This window comes from Capra hircus, chromosome 13 (genome assembly GCF_001704415.2).
Source record: "Capra hircus breed San Clemente chromosome 13, ASM170441v1, whole genome shotgun sequence".
NCBI lineage: Eukaryota > Metazoa > Chordata > Mammalia > Artiodactyla > Bovidae > Capra > Capra hircus.
In genome coordinates, this window is record NC_030820.1 from 61,681,607 (window position 1) to 61,703,517 (window position 21,911).

The following is a 21,911-nucleotide window of genomic DNA, read 5'->3' on the forward strand; positions in this document are numbered from 1 at the left end:
ATGTTGGGCATGTGGTCCCTCCTTCTCCTCTGGGGTCTGGTGACTCCGTGCCAGGGGCTGCTTGAGACGGTGGGCACCCTCGCTAGGATCGACCAGGATGAACTCGGCAAAGGTGAGCCCAAGGTGGGCAGGGTGTGAGGGTCCAGCTGCAGTATAAACTGTCTCATAGGTAGACTTACATGCTTATGTTTTGAGGGGTAGACGAGAACAGGGTTTGATTCCCAACTGTGTAGAGTTCAGGGGCTTAAAGGTTGGTGTGCAGGCTCCAATGGGTGGTTCACTCTCTTCTGAGAGGGGAACTGGACTGGATGAGCAAGCAGGGTTTGAGTCTCCCTCAGGGATGGGGGTGGGCAGGGTTGACGAGGTCCAGGGGAGGTTGCTGGCGGGGCCAGCCTCTCTGCCGCCCATTTCTGCGGTGGGGGAACTCTATCAGGTATTTGGGGCCCCAGGGGCTCAACGGCCCAGAGAGAGTATGGTTGTGAACAGCAAATGCTTCCCGGAAGCTCCCCTGGCTGTCCCAACCTCCACAAGGCGGTCCCTTCCGTCTTGCCCTTCTCACAATCCATGTAGAGTCAGGCCAGTCGTGCCCAGGAGGGGTTGCCTCCTCCCTTTTGCTCGAGCTCTGGTGGCTGGGTGCTCCCTCCTTTACTTTTGCTCCCCCCTTTCAATGCTTCCAGGTGGTCCAGTGTCCAGGAGCCCTAGTCATACTGTTGGCCCCAAACCCGATTTGTTGTGTGACTTTGTGCCTCTCTGGGCCCTAGTTTCCTCATGTGTAATATGACCCTTCCTCCCCTCCCCCACCCCAACGCCCCACCTGCCCTCTTTGCAGCCATCCAGAACTCGCTGGTCGGTGGGCCCATTCTGCAGAATGTGCTGGGGACAGTTACTTCTGTGAACCAGGGCCTCCTGGGCTCTGGGGGCCTGCTCGGAGGAGGTGGCTTGCTGGGCTACGGAGGGGTTTTTGGCGTTGTTGAGGAGCTTTCTGGGTGAGTCCTCACAATGTGGCTGCGTGACTGCCTATCTCCTGCGTGCTGTTCAGGTAGCCTGGTCTTTTCTTTGTTTCAGGGAATAGAGAAGAGGTTGACTTTTTTAATTTATTGGAAGGCAGTGGGAATATCATGGGGAGCCTTAGACAGGGAGTCCTAGAAACCGAGTCAGGAAATAAGGGGTCTACTGACTGTCAGGCAGCAGGTCCCTGTGGTTGAGGGTTCCAGCTGTGGGATCAGTTTCAATAACTGTGTGAGTGTGTTATCTGGGGCAAGTTTCTCAGTCTCTCTAGGCTAATCCAAGTATCTTCACGGCTCTCTCCTTCCTCCTCTTCAAGTGTCTGCTCCAAAGACCTCTGTCCTGACCTGGCTGGTCTGGGTGGGTCCAGGCACTAAGGGACCGGTGCGGGGGGATGTCAGTGGCCCTGTCCTCCTCGCAGGTTGAAGGTGGATGAAGTCACACTGCCAAAGGTGTCTGTGAAGCTGCTGCCAGGGTTTGGGGTGCAGCTGAACCTGCACACCAAGGTGGGCCTGCACGGCTCCGGGTGAGTGTGCCCCTGGGCCTCTACACTGCTGCTCCCCACCCCACCCCACTGGGGACCTCCTACCCTATTGTCTCCGCAGGCTCAGCCCCTCAACCCCTATTTCCTCCCACCCTACTTCTTTCCCAAGGGACTCCTGCTTTCCTATTCCCTCCCTGGGTCCCACCTCTCTACCCCTCTCCAGGGATCTCCACCCCACGGACGTCCAGGGACTTCCAGGGACTTCCATCTCTCTCCCTGAGAGAGGTTACTGGTCGGGGTGAGGGAAGGGACGTAGGGGCGGGGAGGCAGCAGGGTGAGGAGGGGGTGGGACTAGACCCCTGCAAGGCTACCCCATCCGCCGCCCATCAGAGCCCTGGTCTGCTGCCCGGGGATGGGCGCGGCTGAGGCGGCCCTGGTGGGTGGGCCCTTGGCTGCCTGGTCACGCCCCCAGTTCCTGTCTCTCAGTCCCCTGGGAGGCCTCCTGCAGCTGGCCGCCGAGGTGAACGTGTCGTCGCGGGTGGCGCTGGGCGTGAGCGCGCGGGGTACGCCCATCCTTATCCTCAAGCGCTGCAGCACACTCCTGGGACACATCAGCCTACTCACGGGGTGAGTCCGCGGACTGAAGTCCTAGTTGGGCGGCTCCCGGCTTCCACACCTGATGGGGCTCATCGCGCTTGCGCGCACCCGGGGTCTCCTGGGCCAGCTGGGCGGGGCTTGAGTTCACCTTGACTCTGTGCCTCTCACCACATCAGCCCATTGCACAGATTTGTAGACTGAGGCCCACCACGGACAAGGACTCTGGTGCAGCCCCCAGCTTGCAACTCCCGCTCCTGAGCGTCTCTCTTCTCCAGCCCCGGAAAACCTGCCTCCCTTCTTCCAGATAGAACAAGGGCCAATGGGGGTCCCTCCATCTGTGGGGAATTGAGTCTTTGCTTGTAGCATGTCAGAGACCCAGCTCAGCCTCTGACTTGCTGTGTGACCCCAGGGGATCCCCGTCCCTTGTCTGGGCTTCCGTGTCCCTTTCTGTATAATGAGCACCTGAATTCAGTGATCCCAAAGTCTCTGGCACCGTTATATCCATCTCTTATTCCAGATGTTCAGGACACAGTGACTCTTCCACCATGGGGCAACTGAAGCCCAAAGAGGGCTAGGGATTTGCCCAAGGTCACACACCCACATTGCAGCAGGTGTGGAGATAAACTGGTCTCTGGACTCAGGTCTTGCAGCACTGTGCACCTGCCCCTACTGTCATCTGCTGTCCGTCCCCACCCCTTCCAACATTGAGTCAGCCCCTGTTAGTCTCTCCATTCCAGACCAAATCCCACACCCACACCCCACCTTTGCTGGGTGGCCCCCGCACAGTGGTGGGTGATCAGATAGCTCTGTGTTAGTTTCCAAGAATAGGGTGAACCAGGGTTGGTTCTGTCTGCAGAAGAGCCTTAATAAGGGGTTTCCAGGAAGGGTCTTGGGCTCCGTAAATCCCAGTGGCTCCATCCTGCTCCTCTGGGCTAGAGGTGGCATGGAGGGGGTGGAGCTCAGGAGGGTGCTGGCTGTGGTTCTGTGGTTGTCACGCTCCCTCTGTACACCCATCATCTCCAAACAGACCTAAGTCCATCTCCATGCACATCCTCAGGCCACCACCTCAGACATTCATTATTCATTCAACAAATACTTACTGAACCCTCAGCCTAAGCCAGGTGCTGTTGTTGGCCCAAATGTCACTTGTCTATAACTATTGGGGGAGATGAAGGGAACAGACTTTCACTGAGCACTAGACATGTGTACGCTCTCATCTGATCTCAGAGGCAGCAGCTCTCTCTAAAGCAGGCACTGTATGGATGGGGAAACTGAAATCCCTCTTTGGGCCCCGTGGTGAGGCAGAGCCAAGATTTAAACCCAGATCCCTAAGTCCCAGTCAAGCCCACCAGGAGAGGAGATGGGTGATGTCCTGAGTCCCAAGTGCTCACGCTGCCCCGTCATCCGAGTTGGCGCTGTCCCTGTGTGGTGGCCACAACTTCACGCGTCTCATTCTGCCCAGGTTGCTACCTGCACCACTCTTTGGGGTCGTGGAACAGACTCTCTTCAAGGTGCTGCCAGAATTGGTGAGTGGGGGCCACAGACCAGGCACACCCCCTCCCCTGGGCTGTGCCCCTCCTCCCCGGCTTTGAGTTAATCTGGGCGCCAGGCAGGATTAGGCTGGTCTTTCCTCCCACGCCCATCAGGTAATCCCATCCTGGCCTGCCCATGGGCCTCCCAGGTGTCGCCTGCCAGTCTGTAGGTGGGCTGGCACAGTCTGTCCCCAGACCTCTGAACCCTGAATCTACAGCTTCCGGTGACCTGCTCTCCAATCCAAGTCTCTTTCTCTTTGCCACCTGTATTGTTATTGACTCTATATTTTCCTGTAACTAGATCTGAATTAGAATTGGGTCACTCAATGATTTTTAAAAAAGCCCTGTGCTTAGCAAACACGTCTAAGAAGATCACATATATGTATATTAAGACGTGTGTGTGTGTGTGTGTGTGTGTGTGTGTGTGTGTGTGTTCAGTCATTCCGTCAGGTCCGACTCTTTGTGATTCCATGGACTATAGCCTGCCAGACTCCTATGTCCATGGGATATTCCAGGCAAGAATGCTGGAGTGGGTTGCCGTGTCCTCCTCCAGGGGATCTTCCCACCCTGGGGATTGAACCCACATCTCCTGCCTTGCAGGCAGATTCTTTACTGCTGAGCCACCAGGAAAGCCCATATGTTAAGACAATGTGCGACGTTAAACACAATATGATGAAACTGCTCCAGGATGCTCCTGCCTGCCCCTGCCATCTCTTGAACCACACTTAAGCTGGTCTGGCCAAAGCTCCATTTTGTTAAGGATGGAGAGGGGAGCGGCTTGCTGACAGCCAGCAAAGAGTAGTCAGGCTTTCTGGTCGCCAGTCCTGGCTGGACCTCTCTTGTGAGGCCTTGTTAAGAACACCTGTGGAGATGGCAAGGGTATGGGAGACTGACGTTGACAAAACTGCCCTGGGCTTCAAGAATCCAATCAGAAAAGCAGCTCAGAAGGAGAAAAGAAGCTCCCAGCAGCCCAGGCCCATCTCAAGTGGATTTCAACAAGGGGTGTAGCTATATTTAAGTCACAGCCAGTAACTGGGGTCTCTGGACAATTGGCTGCAAGACAGGATTTATGTGACTCAAAGAGGTTTTAAAAATAAGAGTTAATTACTGGCACTTAGAGACTGGAGGCTTCTCTCAGCAATCTGATTTCTGGCTTCTCTTGTGCCGGCAGCCATCCTGGCTGCCTGCACCTCCTTCCTGCAGGCGGCACACAGCTAGCTGGTCTCCAAGGGGCTGCTCACCCCCACCCATCGCAGCCCCTCTGGTCTCCTCTCCTTTCTGTGATGTGCCTGACCCCAGAAGCCCCGGAGTTAGGGATTCCACGTTTAAATGAAAAGACAGCCTTCTCTTGTTTTTCTGAGAACAGCTGTGACCTTGGACAGGTCGCCTCTCTCCTCTGGCCCCAGCTGTAGAATGAAGGGGTTGAGTGAGAGAAGGGGCTGGGCTGGGCCACCTTTGGGGTTCTTGCTGTGGTGAACTCAGATTCCGTGATAGGATTCTGGAATCCAAACTGCTTGCTCCCTGTTGTCAAAGCCCAGGGGTTTTTCAGGAAACCCAGGATGGTGTTATAGTGGACGCCCCGGGCCAGGCCTGACTCTGGGTGGAGGGTAGGAGGTGCTGTTATGTGGGATCCAGATTGTAGGTCTCCGGGCGTCCACCTGGATGGCAGGAGGGGCCTGAGACCTTGGAGAAAACAGCCATTTGTTTCCTCTGGGGAAGGCTTTGTCCCCACTCCCCAGTGAGCCTCTGGAATGTGTCCCCATGTCCCCCCAGCATCCTCCAAGGTGTTCTGAGGGGGCCCATGTAACTGGCCCTCTACACCACCCACTCTGCCCTCTGGCACTTCAAGCTCCAACCCATCCATGCCTCCCACCTGTGTGCCCCCCATCCATCTCTATCGTCTGCCCTGTTTGGGGTCCTCGGGACCCCAAAGCAAATAATTTAAAGAAGATGCAGTCATTCTCTGCACCAGGCTGGGGCCCACTCTTATGCTCCTGTTAACCCGTCTCCTCTGGACACAGCTGTGCCCCGTGGTGGACAGTGTGCTGGGCGTGGTGAATGAGCTCCTGGGGGCTGTGCTGGGTAAGTTGGGGTCCACCCTACTCCTCCTTTGCACCTGCTGTTACCTCTCCTGGAGTTCTGGGCTGAGGCCGGTTCAACAGGGTGAGGCGACGCGGAGCCATCCAGGTCTCCATCTATCGGGGCTTCAGGCCACTCGCTGATCACCAATGGGGTGTCTGGCACTGTCAGAAGTGTGAGGCAAATATTATTATTATTTGGACAGACAAGATGACTGAGGTCCAGAGCTTACATAAGGAACCCAGGGCCCCTCAGCCACAGTGGCCCCCAGCCTCTCTGAGCCTTATGGAGACTTGGATGCCTTTTGTACTCACAAATGGGCCTTGAAAAAAGTATAAAAATGCTTAACTAGAATTAGGATGGAAAACCTGGGGGCAGATGTGTCTCTGTGTGTGGTGTTATATGAGAGAGGCAGGGCAATGGTGTGGTTAGTGGCACCAGCACTGGAAAACAGGAATCTTGGCTTTGTTACCCTGTGGCTTGTGTGGCTTGGGGCTAGTGACTTCCTCTGTTAAAGCCTCAGTTTCCATATCTGTAAAATGGGGATGACAGTAGCGTCCAGGTGAATACTCGGTAGAGTGCTAGGCATTCAGCAGGCGCTCAATAAATAGAAGTAGGGCCTGGGCTCATGGGGCCTTTCTTCTTCCTCCCCTCTTCATCCAGGCCTGGTGCCCCTCGGGGCTGTTGGGTCCGTGGAATTCACTCTGGCCACACTGCCTCTCATCTCCAACCAGTACATAGAGCTGGACGTCAACGTAAGTGTCCACCAAGGCCTTGCCCACCACTGGGGGTGGGTGAGGTCTCAGTGGAGGCCAGGAAGGGGATGCTGGCTCAGAGCCAGGTGAGTGAGCTGCCCTGAGATCCTGCCTCACCGACTTTCACCTCTGCAGCCCATCGTGAAGAGCGTAGCTGGTGACATCATTGACTTCCCCAAGCCCCGCAAACCCGTCAAGGTGCCGCCCAAGGAGGACCACACATCCCAGGTGACTGTGCCTCTGTTCCTCTTTAACACCATGTTTGGGCTCCTTCAGACCAGCGGTGCCCTTGACCTGGACATCACCTCTGAGCTGGTAAGTGTGGCAACCTGCCCTGCTGGGTCTTAGCGATGCTAGTTGTAACCTAGCTGAACCTCATCACTGTTCAGCCCTGATGAGCCTTCTTCTTATAATCAGAGAGACTTGGACAGTTTTATAGCAGGTACATGTCCATGCTTGTCCTTGTAGATAAGTATGACATTACTTGTCTACAAGACTTTACTAATTGATAATGGCCTCTACTTGGCTAAACCTGAATGGGACTTCTGAACATGACACTTAGGAAGTTACTTTGAATTGGTCAAAATTGGCGTGTGAAATGTAGCCAGTTTTCTATCCCTGCACCAGACGAGCTCTTGTAGAGTCAATGCTCAGTTTTTACTAAAGTGTGAATGGCTTAACATTCCTACTACTTTCTCAAGAGCATATTTGAGTTGAAGAGAAGAAAACTCAGGGTGGACTATACCAAGGGTATATAGAGCCCGAACAATGTTAAAGAGGTACAGAGGAGCAGTCACCTGGGATGTGTGATCCTCTTTGGGTGGCACCTTGATGGGGTTTCAGGGCTTGGGGGAGTTAATGATGTCACCGACTGTGCTCTTCACGACATTTGGACATTGGACATTTATTCTGAAGTTCCAGAGATGTCTGTTTCCCTTCTGGCCCCTCTCACACCCTCACAGATGTCTGGAAGCCCCAGCCCAGAAGCCTTACCCAGTGACATTTCCTTGGTCTCAGCCCTGTCTAAAAGCAGTTAACTCCAAGCCACCTGGACCCCTCACCTGCGGCTCAGCCCAAGGGAGCAGGAGTTGATCATTCACTTCCTATATGTGGGGTCCAAAGAGCATGCTGAAGGCCTGTGGGGTGGTTGGAATAGGGCCTTGAGCTGGGAGCCAGATGTGACCAGATTTTCCATATTTTTTAAGTTAGAAACTGCAAATTTATATGAAATGTCCTAATTTGTAAATGATAGAAACAAATGTATAGCATTTGGGAATATTTTGGGGTAAAAAGCAAAAATATGTGGGGTCAGATTCCTGGGCCTTCAAATTGGGAGGAAAGTTTAAAAGTTCTAGAATTAGCCTGCCCAGGTCAAAGCCCGGTGCCACCACTTACCAGCTTATGAGCCTGGACAGGAATCTCAGGTTTTTCCATCTGTAAAATGGGAGTAATCATAGCACCTACTTCCTGGAGCAGTTATAAAGGTGGAATGAGTGAAGGCTCAGAAAGCCCTTAGCATGAGTCTGGCATGTAGCAAGCACTCATCATTGGTTACTAGAAGGCACATGAGTGTCTGTGGAGATGCATGTGTGTAGTCGGGTGGGAGGAAGCTACTGTTTGTGCTGAGGGATCCCTATCTTGGCTCTGTGTTTATCCCCCTTCCCATTTGGTCTCCGGTCCAGGTTCCCAGCAATGTCCCACTGACAACTACAGACCTGGCAGCTTTGGTCCCTGAGGTGAGTGACCCTCTCATGGACTTTATTCACGGTGGGTCTTTCCTGATGACCCTGAATGGACTCCAGAATCTTTCTCAATACAGCTCTGCAGTCACAACTGAATGTTGTGTTCAAATTCACACTGAAGTGTGATTGACTAACACCATTTCCTTTCCTGATAGTAGATTTTGCTTAGAGAGGAAAGGACCAGGGTTTAACTGCACCAGAAGTCAACTGGGCATTTGTCCTCGGTCTGTTGCTCCTCTGTCAAGCAGAGGACAGGAGTTTCTTTCCAAATGACTTTTGCCCCCTCCCTCCAACTGCCTTCAATTCAGTTCAGTTCAGTCGCTCAGTCGTGTCCAACTCTTTGTGACTTCATGAACCGCAGCACGCCAGGCCTCCCTGTCCATCACCAACTTCCGGAGTCCACCCAAACCTATGGCCATTGTGTCAGTGATGACATCCAACCATCTCATCCTCTGTCATCCCCTTCTCCTCCTGCCCTCAATCTTTCCCAGCATCAGGGTCTTTTCAAATGAGTCAGCTCTTCGCATCAGGTGACCAAAGTATTGGAGTTTCAGCTTCAGCATCAGTCCCTCCAATGAACACCCAGGACTCATCTTCTTTAGGATGGACTGATTGGATCTCTTTGTAGTCCAGGGGACTCTCAAGAGTTCTCCAACACCACAGTTCAAAAGCATCAATTCTTAGGCCACTGCCTTACTTCATCTTAGTCTCAGTGTTCTTGTCCCCAGAGAGAAGAGTCAGGGCAGTGACCTTGGAAAAATAAGAGAAAGGAGAAGATTCAGGGAGATTTGACTAGTGGGCATCAGTCAGTATGTGGCTACAGGACCCGGCCCTCAGCTTTAACATTCCTACAACTGGGGCTAAACAGCTTCTTTCTAGACGTGGGAATCTGAATTATATGGCAGCCCTGGGCTAGGTGCTGGGCATGTGCAAGGGGCAGACAATGAAAAGTAGATAGAAGTCTCTGTGTTCCAGGAGCTGCCATTGTGATGGGAGGGACAGACATTGAACAAATAAATAAACAGAAAATATACAATGTCAGAAGGTGGAGGAGGGTACCTTGCAAAGGCCTCACTGGGGAGGTGATATGTGAGCTGAAGGCTGAAAGAGGGGAGGGAGGGAACGGTGAAGGTGTCTGGAGAAGACATTTCTGGCAGAGGGAACAGCAAGTGCAAAGGCCCTGAGGTAGGAGTGTGCCTGGCTGCTTGGAGGAACAGCAGAGTGGTCAGTGAGTCTAAGAGAGAAGAGAATAGGGGCCAGTGGTGGGAGGCTAGATAGGAGGGCAGAGGATGGATCATGGGCATAGGAAGGTTTTTTGTTTTCTTTTTTTATGTTGTGTAATAAAGTGTGTTCTAGGGGTGATTTTGAGCTTCCCTTGTAGCTCAGTCGGTAAAGAATCTGCCTGTAGTGCAGGAGACCTGGGTTCGACCCCTGGGTTGGGAAGATACCCTGGAGAAGGAAATGGTGACCCACTCCAGTATCCTTGCCTGGAAAATCTCATGGACAGAGGAGCCTGGTGGGCTGTAGTCCATGGGGTCTCTAAGATTCGGGCACAACTGAGTGACTAACACTTACACTTACTTAGGGGCGATTTTGACTCTGATTGGGCTGCGCCATAATGTCAGCCTCAAGGGGGCCGAGACCAGACCTATCTGGTTCAGGCTGCTAACACAGCTCCCCGCTCAGTACCAGCACCCACTAGGCGCTCAGTGAGTGTTTGTTGACTGATTGACCAGTTGATTCAATTAGTGGGGCATCTAAGATGCCCCCGTGCCCCCGGCTCTGCCCTGCTTCTCTCCAGGCCCTGAGGAAGCGGCCCCCAGGCCAGCAGCTCCTGCTCTCCTTGCGGGTGAAGGAAGCGCCCACAGTCACGCTTCAGAGCCACAAGGCCACGGTCTCCATCCCAACTACCATCCATGTGCTCTCCTACTTTCCTCAAGGGGCCCATGAGGCCTTATTCCAGCTGAATGGGGTGAGTGACTGAGGGGTGGGAGGCGGCACTGGGGTTCTGAGTAGGGTTGACCTGCTCCAGGCTGTGGATCTTGGGGTGGGGGATCCCATGGGGCACCGTGCAGGCAGCCCGCCCCCACTGTCAACCTGACTGTTTGGACTCCCGCCGGCTCCCTCATCACACATGTGTCCCGGGTGCTTCCTCAGGATCTCAGGAATTGTCCCCGCCCCCTAGCCTCCCTGTGCTCAGATATCTCTTGGATGACCCTCCAGTTCCCCCCAGCCCCCCACCTCCAGTCTGCTCCCCTCCACCCCACCTCTGCTAGTTTCCCCAACCATACATGTGGGCAGAGGCAGTCCCTACCCTGCTCACTCTCTGCCTGGGCCCCACATGGCCAGATACCATTCCTTGCCGCGTTCCCCACCCCTGGCCTCACTCTCCTGCTTTTCCCAGCCTTGTGTCCTAAGCCAGTTACTCAGGGCTGCCAGGTTCCCCCACCTTGCCCTTGATTGTGTAGAGACCACCACGTTTCTCCCCTTCCTTTGGCTAACTCCTGTCTTCCAGGATTCGGCACAGGGGTCACCTCATGGGCCATGCCTTCCCTCACCCACTGCAGGCGGGATTGAGGGTCTGTCCAAGCTCCTGCCGCCCCTCGCATCCAACACTGACAGCCCTTAGTACCCTGGTTTCTGAGCACCAGAACCTTCACATGACTTCCTTGTAGCCCAGCATGGACACTAACACACAGTAGGGCCTCAGCAAGGGGTAGTGGAGGAAATGAATGGTGGGAAGTCACCTGTTGGCCAAGGCAGACCTGTCTTCAAGCTCCTTTTGCTGAACTGGTATATTCTCTGCCTGCTCTTCTCATGTAGGTGATGACTTTAAATGCCCAGCTGGCTCCCTCGGCTACCAAACTGCACATCTCGCTATCCCTGGAACGGTAACGTGGGATCCTGGGTGTTGTCTTTATGAACAAGAATTAGGGCGACTTCACTAGTGGTCCAGTGGTTAAGACTTCACCTTCCAATGAAGGGGATGTGGGTTGGATCCCTGTTTGGGTCACTAAGATCCCACATGCCTCACGGCCCAAAAACCAGAACGTAAAACAGAAGCAATGTTCTAACAGATTCAATAAAGACTTAAAAAAAAGAATTAGGGACTAGCAGAAACCCCATTATTTATTGAGAGGCAACTGAATTGCAGGTGTTTGCTTCGCCAGCGTCTTCCTTGCCTCTGGAACCTGCTGGGAAGGGGTGGTCTTGGCCCATTTTACAGATGAGGCAACTAGATCTCAGCGAATTGCCTCCAGAGCGGGCATCTTCCACTGCACCTGCTCAAAACCTGGCCCTGGAGACAAACCTGCTGCAGTGGAGTCCAGACTTCTGAGTTATCAGCCCTAGAGGCAGGCCATGGAGATACCTGTCCTTGAATGTGGTCAGATGCTTTGTTATTCATGTGGACTAGCTGTTTCTCTAGTTTCTCCCCATCTCTGGTAACTAGGCCTCATGATAATCATACTAACCGAGATAGTGAGGTTGATGACAATCCTTCCTTACGCATGCACAGCACTTTACAGTTTGCAAAGCCCAGGCTCCAAAAGTGCATTGTCCCTGGAAGCAAGTCCTCTGTCTAGGCCTCTGTCCTGCAGGCCCAGCGCTCTTGCCTTGGCCCGGGGCCTGGGGCCTCTCTGTCCCTCCCCTGGGTGCAGGATGCAGGAGTATTCCCAGTGGACTCTGATCTGCCTGCCCTGGGCCATAGGCACCCGGCGCTCATCTGACCCCTGCCGGCCCCTCAGGCTGCAGCTGCCTCCCCTCCTTCCCGCCTCCTCCCCGCAAGGCTCCACCGCCACTCCATTTCTATACTTGACAAAGACCTCACCCACTGCCAGGGTTCATCTCCCCTTTCTGGTGGCTGTTGAAGCCTCAGGTCTTCAGGAGAAGAGATGTGTGTCCGGACTCTGGCCCTGGACCTTCTTGTGGGCCAGCTGTGATCCACTGGCGGTTTATTGCCGTTAGTGAGCAGCTGTGGGATGCAGAGCACCCTGTGTCCAGGGCTCAGTCTATGGGAGGGCTGCTCCTCAGAGAGTGTCAGTGAAACAAGTGGGAGTCAGATCAAGGTTCCAGGGCCGTGGAGTTGGAGGTGGCAGTCATGACATTTCAGAAGGAGGTCACCTCCCTCCAAGCCCATTTTACAGGTAGGTAAACCGAGACCCCGAGTCAAGGCTGAATGGAGGCAGAGTTGGGCCTGTAACCCTGTTTCCTGATCCTGGAGAGCTAGGGATGGGGCAGGCTGGGGTATGGTGGGTGTTGGGGCCCCTCAACATCTCTCTTCTCTCTGCCAGGCTCAGCGTCCAGCTGGCATCCTCCTCTGCCCACACCTTTGATGTAAGTTCCTGGGAGGCTGGACAGTTTGGCGGTGGTGAGGGACTACAGGTGGGGTGGAAAGGAGGCAGGATGAGTCAGGCCGTATGACTGAACTGGCCCCAGTCTGGGCCCTGCCCCCAAAAGACGAAGTGGACAAACATCCAGGCCGGCATGTGTCTCTGTGTGTGTGCACACACGTGCACTCACTTGTCAAGCAGTCATTGTCTTAGGAAAGTGAATCTCCCCATCTTCCAGTCTTGGAGCCTTACAAAGTTGTAAATGTGTAGAACCTCACAAGCTCGAAATTCTGGAACTTCACACAAATAATAAGGTCCCTGAACTCAGAAGATTCTAACATTTCAGAGACTCACGGAGCCCTTAGTTTCCTGTTTCTTACAAAGTCCTGAGGTTCTAGAATTTCATGATGGTTTCAGATTCTAGATCTAAGTGTTTCTCAACTCCTAGGAATCTAAGGTCAGAGCACACAGAGTTACTGGAGCTGGGCTCATTTCCTCCCTCTTTCTCAGACACAGGCCCCCACCAGGCGCCCCAGATCCTTCCTCCAGGAGCGCAGCCCTTCTAAGCTCACGGAGCCCAGAGTGAAGCCTGCCTAAATCAGAGTCCCCTTTGGGTCACTCTTGGACTGCGCACCCCAGCAGTTCCTGTGCCCACTAGGAGCTATGTCGTCAGGCTTGTGGGGAGGCTGGGGCAGCTGGACCTCTGGAGTTTTCTTCCTGGGAAAGGTGGTACTGCTCCTGCAAAGCCACCCCTCTCAGCCTCTGCATGCTCTGTTGCAGGCATCCCGTTTAGAAGAATGGCTCAGCAATGTGGTTCGGCTAGCTTATGTGCCAAAGCTCAATGGTAAGCGCAGCCTTAAGTGTTTTCTTGGACACAGAGTGTCTGAACTCAGGATTGCCAAATCCATTGCCTCTATCCACTGTTCTTTTGTTAAAAAATTGAAGTATAGTTAATTTATAATGTTGTGTTAGTTTCAAATGTACAGCAAAGTGATTTGATCATTCTCCATTGTTCTTAATAGACACTGAGGTTGGAGAGGGCTTGATCCCCGTTTCTGAGATGCAGAAACCAGGATTGTTTCCAATCAAACAATATGGATAGCTCCTGCATCATGCCCAACTCTGGGCATCAAGTGCTATCTGATGTGGATCGTGTCTTCAGGCTCACAATCCAGATGGAAATAGTTGTATAAACAAATGAATAGAATATAAATGACCCAGATTGTGCAAGAGACTGAGAGAACCTCAAGGAGGCTCTGCTGAGGGAACCCCTTAAGATAATAGAGAAAAGGGGCATTTTTATTTGGGTTTAGTAGGATGAGTAGGAGTCTCACGGGAACCTGCGTCTCCAAGAAGAGAATTGGCTAGCTCAAAGTTATGGAATAGGGTCAGCAGGTCCCACTTTGGCCCCTCACATATCTTTGCTTTCAACCACGTCCTCTTCACAGTGAGCCTAGATGTTGGGATCCCCCTGCCTAAGGTTCTCAATGTCAATTTTGCCAATGCAGCCCTGGCAATCATAGAGGTGAGTTTCCCATGGAGGGCGGAGGGTAAGCCTTGATGGGCCTAAAGCTTGTCTCTGGAGAGGGGATTGCTCTGCCTCTGACAAGGTCTGTAGCTGCACCACTTTCTAGGTTGCTCAGGGATTATAAACTACCCAACTTGGGAATGGCAAATATATGACATACTTTCTAGCACCCCTTCCTGACTTGCCCAAGGCGGATATTGTCAAGCAGTCACAGAGCTGTTTCTTGTTGAATTCAGACATAGGACTGGCCTATGGGAGGGGATCTCAGGTTTCCTCACAGAATCACAGTTCCCCTGGTCCAGGGGTAGCAGGTACACTTTCTGTTTCTCCCCTGTGCTGTGCCTGTGGCAGCCTTCCCTAATAGACCAGGACATTTTTTCCTGCTGAGTATGGACATGGTCTCACAGTCCTCTTCAGTCCAGTGTGCCTTTGAGTTTTGGAGCAGCTCTGGGAGGTGGGCAGCTCAGGGAATGCTGGACCTACTTCTCAGATAAGGACCAGGGCTGTAGGAGGCCCAGCTTCTGGTCCAAGGTCACACAATAAATTCACAGGAAAAATGACACTTGAACTAAAGTCTCTAAAATCAGTGGCCTCTCCCACACTGAAGGTCATTTATTCATCGTCATTCATTTGTTCCCTCATTCACTTAGTGCAAGCTGTGTTCCCAGTACAGCACTCACCCCAGGGCATGGGGTTGGTGTTGGGGGTGGGGGACACAGTGGCTGCAGGGGTGGGGGGTGTAGCGGGGTGTGGGGCACAAGGGCTCAGAGGACCTAACCTAGAGCCATTGCTCCTTGCAGAATGCCGTGGTGCTGACTGTGCCATCCTGAGGCTGACAGAGGGCTGCCATCCTTCTGTGTTGACCGCCAGATTCCTGCCCACCTGCCCATCTGCCTCAGTTTCCCTCCCAGGCTCTAGCCTGTGTCTGTGACAGTATAAGTGTCCCTTATCCACCCAGGGTCCCCCGGGTGCTCTGGCCCTGCAGCTCTGCCCCCAGTCTGGAGTGGGGACTGCAGGGCTAGCCACAAGACTCCGCTTTGGAGAAAGATCTAGGGCCTCCTTGGCAAGTCCTGAGCTTTCAATAAATGAGTCGTCTCAGCACCTCCTGGCTGGTTTGTTCTCCAGTCACACCGAGCCTGCCTTGGCCTCTGCCTCCAGCGCCCTCCCCAGCTCCAGGCAGGGCTCCTGGGAGGTGAGGGGACCTGGGGCCTAGTCATTGTAGCTTCGTGTCCCAAACATAACTGGTTGACGTTGGCAACCTCTGTGTCTTGTCCTGCCTTCCTCCGCCTCTGTGTGGCGCTCTCTGTGTCCCTCCTCCCCACTTCCTTCCCCTCTCTCTATTTCTTTTCTTTTCTTCTAATTTTTTTATTGGCCATGCCACTCGTGGCATGTGGGATCTTAGTTCCCTGATCAGGAATCGAGCTCGTGCCCCCTCCCTGTATTGGGAGCATGGAGTCTTATCCATCGGACCACCAAGGAAGTCCCTTCCTCTCTGTATTTTTCTAAACGCCTCCATCTTTCACCCTGTCTCTCTGAGTCTGAGTCTGTGTCTGTCTCGGTCTCTCTGATTTTGGGACGCTTCTCAGAAGCGATGTCTGAGTTGAATTTTGAAGGCTGAGTGAGAGTTTTCCAGGGAGTAAAGGAGTCAGTACTCCAGGAAGCAGAGATGGGTGAGACTCCTGACAGGTGTTGCCCTGGAGGGGTCACTTAATAGCTGCTGCACACCTGCCATCGACACACCTCAGGACAAAGCTACGCTGAATGCTCATAGTGCGGGTGGGGAAACTGATGCCAGAGAGGAGCCTGGCTGGCCGAGGCTGCACAGAATCAGAGCTGGGATGGGAAACTGGGGATCCTGACTCTCTTGCCGAGACTCCTCTCTGCTGCTCAAGATGGGCCTCCTTGGTTCTGGAGAATGGCCCCAAGTTGGTACAAATGGGTGGACCTGAGTGAAAAGGTGCCAATTAAGTTTTGGGAACTGGATTAGAGGACCTGGGTGGGGGGCGGGGAACAGAGGAGAGTTGGAACCCGTCTAGAGGTTTACGCACCAATGGGGATGACCATCCTCTGATCCATCTACCCATCCATCCATCTGTTCATCCACCTACCCACTCACCCTTCCATCTATCCATTTATCCACCCACTCACCCATCCACCCACCCACCACCCACCCGTTTACCCACCCATCCATTCACATACCTATTCATCCTCCAGTCTGTCCATCCGTCCACTGTTCTACCCTTTCTTCCTCCTGGTTCCCTTCTTTTCTCTTTACCTCCCCTCCACCCACCTGCAGTTACTGGTTTGTACTACATGCCGGGCCCAGTGCTGAGTGACATGCAGGATTTATGCTTGTCTCCTTTCTCACCTCCAGTGTCTTCTGACTCCCATCCAGGACAATACAGTGATTATATGAGTAGCTTGAATTTTAGCTGCCTGTGTTCAAATCCCAGGGCTTCCCAGGTGGTGCTAGTGGTAAAGAACCCATCTGCCAATGCAGGAGAGACATGGGTTCCATTCTGGATTGAGCGGATCCCCTGGAGGAGGGCATGGCAACCCACTCCAGTGTTCTTGCCTGGAGAATCCCGTGGAACGAGGAGCCTGGTGGGCTACAGTCCACAGAGTCGCAAAGAGTCGGACACGACCGAGGTGACTTAGCGCACACGCACACAGGTTCAGATCCCATCCCAGCTGCCATGTGGCCTCAGGCAAGTCGCTGAATCTCTCTGGCTCAATTTCTTCCTCAGTAACTTGGGGATGATGGTTGACATGGTTTTGAGGGTTAGCCAGCACTCAGGATGTTGACTCGCGCGCCAGTCCCTGCTAGCTCATGTCACCGCTGCATCATTCTACCTCCTCATCCTGCCTTCATCTGCTCCCGCCTCTCTACCCAGACCCCAGCACACCCTCCTCCTCTCTCACGAGGACTGCGCCTGCCTGTCCTGTTCTTCACACTCTCCTCTCTTCCATCCTGTCCTCCTTCAGCCCTTCCTTGACCTCGTCTGACCATCTCTCACCTCCGCTAACAGATTTTCCATGGCTGGGTTCTCACGGCCAGCAGAAAACCATCCAGGCTCCTAGGTGTGGCATCAAGGCTGCCTGTGGCTTCAGCCGATCCTCCTGGAGCATGAAGAGGAGGCAGAGCTGGTTCTGTGCCTCGGGCTCCTCGTCTGTGAAATGGGAATCGTGTCTGTAGGACTCACTCATAGGTCATTTGAGGATGAAATGAGATAGTCCTCCCAGAATACAGAGAAGAGTGCCTCCAGCCTCACAGACCCTAGACTGGCTCTGTTATCGTGTTCGCCGCCCTGGATTGGCCCTGCCTCACCTTGTTCTCCCACTTGACCAAGAGCTCCCCAAGGTCAAGGTGAGGGAGGGTCTTTGTTCACCCCAGTGAGTCCCGTGGTTGCACAGAGTAGCAATGAAAACAGCTAACCTCTACTGAGCGCTTACTGTATACCAGCCTTTGTGTTAGATTCTGATGACCCTTTGCTCAGTAAGGTTTTATAGTGACCATAGTCAATAGGGTATTATCACCCTATTTTAAAGATGAGCACACAGGCTCAGAGATATGGAACCGACAGCTCCTAAGTGGCAAAGCCAGGGTTTGAACCAGATCCTTCTTCCCCTTAATCCAAAGCCTGGGCTTTTCATGACTGTGCTGTAAAAATAACACTTGCTTTGTTTATTGTGTGCTTCCTAACTGCCAGACACCGTCCTAAGGACTTTTGATACTTTTGTCAACATCTCTTTGAATCAACCCTTCTTTCTCAGAACTGTTTTTATGTTCACTCTAGAGTTGAGGAAACTGAGGCCCAGAGAAGTTAAGAGACTTGCCCAAGACCACACAGCTAGGAAGTGATGAGGGTCAGCACTTGAGCCCCCTGACTCCAGAGCCCAGGTTCTGAACTGCTGCATTTAGGGTGGGCAATGAAACCAGCCAGATGTGCAGGAAGTCACTTGGTCAGCGGCGAACCAACAGTTCCTAAGGGGGACAAGGGTTGAGTTGGAGGGATTGGTAGTGAGGCTGGGTCTGTTTCCTGGTCCCAACTCCCCACTTCATGAAGCCCCCACAAGGCCCCCTGCAGGCTGAATCACCTTCAGAATGAATCACCTCCCAGGGCCTGGTCCCACCAGCTCCAGACAAAGGTGCCCTTTGGCTGCTAAGCCCAGGTGATCTCCTCGGCGCCAGAGCTACACTAATCCTCTCAGGGCCCCAGGGGGCAGGCTGGCCTCATGACCGCCAGGACCTGGCTGGTCTCGGGGCTGAAGACAGCACTGACCTTCATGTGTGCACCGCCCTCTACAGTTCATAGTAGGCGTTGATCCCTGCTCTCTGATGGGAGGGAAGGGCAGGTGGAGAAAGGCGCAGTTGCCCTCTTTGCCCCACAAAGCTCCAAGCATGTTCCAGACATTTCCTGCGCGATCCTGGAAACCCTGCTGAAGAAGTGTGATATTCTGCCCATTTCTCAGATGGCCAAACTGAGGACCCAGAGAAGAAGGGATTGTCCGGAGCTGAGAGGGCAAGTGGGATGTGGGAACACAGGCGTGTGTGGTTCCTGGGGTCCCTTTCCTGGAACCCTCCTAGCCCTCACAGGAGATCAGCTGGTCTAGGGCCTGGGTTCATACACCCACTCACACCCCTTGTGGGTTTTACCAACTTTCTGCCTTGTGGCGCCAACAGGGACCCAGGATGATGAGAATAAAAATACCACCTACTGAGCACCTACTGGGTGCTGGGCCTTGTTCTCACTGCTTTGCATGATTAGATCACTTGACTTTTATGACATCCTTTTGAGAGGCCAAGTCATTCTGGTCACCATCTTGACACCAAAGAAACAGGCTTGGAGAAAACTGACAGCAGAATTCAAACGGAGCCTCTGGCTCCAAAGTCTGTTTTCCACTAAAGCACCCGCCGCAGATGAGGAAACTGAGTCCCAGAGAGGCGCTGGCTCAGGGTCCAGTAGTGGCGCTGGCGAGGCTGGCAGGACTTGACATCACCCATGCCTGCCTTCAGAGGCCCCACAGCCCTCAGACAGCAGGGAGGAAGCATCTCCCTGCAGAGTTCAGGGGAGCGCCTGTTTATGCGCAGCCTGGCTTGAGAGCAGGCCTCGGTGGGGGAGAGAAATGCCCCCTCACCCAAGAGAGCTTCTCAGGTGGGCTTCGTGGGGAAGGAGGAGATGTCGTCAATTAAGCATGGGGGTAGGGGGTTTTCCCTGGTGGTCCAGTGGTTAAGACTCCACGCTTTGAATGCAGGGGGCATGGGTTTGACCCCTGGTCAGACAACTAAGACCCCATGTGCCATGGGGTGTGGCCAATAAGTAAAAAAAATGAAAAAATGAAAAAAAATGAAGATAGGACGTAGGCTTGGGTTGGGAGTGGGAAGCAAGGAGGACTCAGATTGCTCCCCAGGTTGTATGTAGCGATTGAGAGCATTCATTCATTCATTTGCTACACTGGCATCTGTGCCTGTGCTGGGCTGGGAGTGGGGCACAGGCCTGGTTTGCCCAGAGCAAGGCCATCTCAGTGGGGTGGCAGAGGGCCTTGGGTGTCCAGAGGGAGCATCCGAGTTGGGGATTGCCACAGCGTTCCAGAGCAGCTGGCATTTCTGCACTAGTGTGACTAACAGAATCTGGGGAAGGGCACGTGCAGGGGCCGGGAGACAGGGAGGCTGGGGGTGGTGGTGGTGAGAGGAATGGGCGCCACTCGGTGTGGAAGGCAGATCCACCTTCAGTGCCAAGGAAGAGGTCTGGTCTGTGTTCTAGCAGGTCTTGGAGGGGGCAGTGGCTGCCTCTGAGGGGTGGGAGCAGGTGCTGACTGAGAAGGAACAAGAGGGAAAATTCTGGGGTGATGAAAATATGTTAAGATAAGGGTGCAAGCTACATACTGTATAACATTGTCACTATTTAAACACACTTAATATTTATGAATTTCACTGTATGTAAGTTTACATCTAAAGAAGAGGATCATTGTGGCATTCATGTTAAAGAGTTTAGAGGGAAATATATTGTTAACTGCAACTCTCTTTGAAATACATTTTTAAAATGTTTATTTTTACTTATTTGGCTGCACTGGGTCTTAGTTTTGGCATGCGACCTCTTAGCTGTGGCATGTGGGGTCTAGTTCCCTGACTGGGGATTGAACCCAGGGCCCCTGCATTGGGAGCACAGAGTCTTGGCCGCTGAACCACCAGAGAAATCCCTGAAATACATTTTTTTAAAGATGGATTAATGGATGAATAGATACATAGTAAAGTAAGTATACGGAGAAGGCAATGGCAACCCACTCCAGTATTCTTGCCTGGAGAATCCCAGGGACGGGGGAGCCTCGTGGGCTGCCGTCTATGGGGTCGCACAGAGTCGGACACGACTGAAGCGACGCAGCAGCAGCAGCAGCAGCAGCAGCAGCAGCAGCAGCAAAGTTAGTATAAGAAAATATTAACGGTCGATGTAGCTGGTGGGCGGAATGCGACAAGTATATGGGTGCTCACTGTACAGTTTTTCAGCTTCGCTGGATGTGTGGACATTTCATAATGAAATATTGGGAGAAAAACTTCTGCAGGTCAACAGAAGCCAGTCTGCTTGTTCTCTTCACAGCTGCCCCAAGTTTGAAGAGTCAGGTCCAAGTTCAACTCCCCACATCCTCAAATCAGTCCTGTGAGGCAGGTATTCTACCTACTTAACAGATGGAAATATGTGATGGGAGGCAGAGGACAGGGCAGTGGCTGACCTAAGGTCACACAGTGAGTTCTGGGTCAAGTGAAGCTGAACCAGGGTCGGCTTGATGCTGAGTCTGGGCATGGTTGTCTGCCCTGGCCAGCTGGAGTGGGCAGTGCCTACTTTCGAGCTGAAAACTAGATGCCTCTGGGGGTGCTTCCACTTCCCCCATCTGGGGTCCTAGCTAGGGTCTCTAGGAATGTGCCCAGACCAGGGGCTGATAAACCCCAGCTCATGTGACACCATCCGGGGTTGAACCAGTTTTCAGAATTAGCCACAAACCGCAAACCCTTGTGGTTTTGAATCTCAGTGCCCAGTGTGAGGAGCAAAGCTAGATTCCGGTCTCTCATAATTACATGGTGTTTCCCTCCCTGGGTCAGGGATCAGACTCCGGCTGCTATATAAGTCCAGCCTGCGACCAGATTCAGCCAAAGCATAGGGCCCCGGTGAACGGGACCTCTCAAGACCGAGCTGCAGGGACCTCCCGGGGGGTAAGGAGGTGCCACCTTCCCTCTTCAGAGTCTGGGCAGGGGGAGCCTGAGGTCTGGGGAGGCAATGAGGTGTGTCCCAGACTGGATACCTGCCTGGGTGACCCTTTTCTGAACCTCAGTGATCTTGTCTGCAACATGGGCATAGTCAGGAGACCTCTCAGGGATCAACTGAAGGGCCTGAGTCCCTTGAATGACATGGGTGAGCAGGGCTGCACTCATCTTCCCCAGGAATGTTGGGGTTGGGTACACGGGACCTTTACTACCTCCCTGATACTCGTTAGGTGTTTGCTGATGCCAGAAATCCCTCCTTTGATGCCCATCTTTTTAACTGAAGGTGGTGATCCCTCTTTGAACAGAGAATTCTCTGGGCAGTGGGGTTAGGATGAGGTGAGGAAGCCAGGGGGAAAAATTCTTGAATATATGAGACCGTAATATTCTAGTATGAATGAGTTCCCTGAAATTCTTCCTAGGGGAGCAGGGAAAGAATGGAGGGGCTGTGTGAACTTCAGGGGATGTAGGAGGCAGGAGAAAGGAAAGAGGGTGCATATGTGGAGGGGGTTGAGGCCAACAATATCTTAGTTTGGCCTGGAAGGAACCGTGTCCTGCTCTGATTCTGAGTCTGGTGAATGGGTAGACTGGTCTGGTGGAGTA

At 53.2% G+C, this 21,911-nt stretch overlaps 1 protein-coding gene across 1 annotated transcript; it reads left to right on the top strand.

Annotated features, from left to right (window-relative positions):
• BPIFB3 (BPI fold containing family B member 3) lies at positions 1–14,883 on the top strand. The gene is made up of 15 exons (XM_005688390.2): positions 1–112; positions 830–986; positions 1,427–1,531; positions 1,976–2,116; positions 3,549–3,612; positions 5,640–5,700; positions 6,361–6,452; positions 6,588–6,767; positions 8,135–8,188; positions 9,996–10,166; positions 11,018–11,085; positions 12,487–12,529; positions 13,306–13,369; positions 13,974–14,050; positions 14,854–14,883. The coding sequence occupies exons 1-15, from the start codon at positions 1–3 to the stop codon at positions 14,881–14,883; spliced, it is 1,419 nt and encodes a 472-aa protein (XP_005688447.2).

Bases quoted from the DNA above. Each gene is read 5' to 3' on its own strand.
- BPIFB3 (XM_005688390.2), top strand. From the start codon at position 1: ATGTTGGGCATGTGGTCCCTCCTTCTCCTCTGGGGTCTGGTGACTCCG. The intron at 113-829 runs GTGAGCCCAAGG...CCCTCTTTGCAG, and splicing joins CCAGGATGAACTCGGCAAAG to CCATCCAGAACTCGCTGGTC. The intron at 10,167-11,017 runs GTGAGTGACTGA...CTTCTCATGTAG, and splicing joins CCTTATTCCAGCTGAATGGG to GTGATGACTTTAAATGCCCA.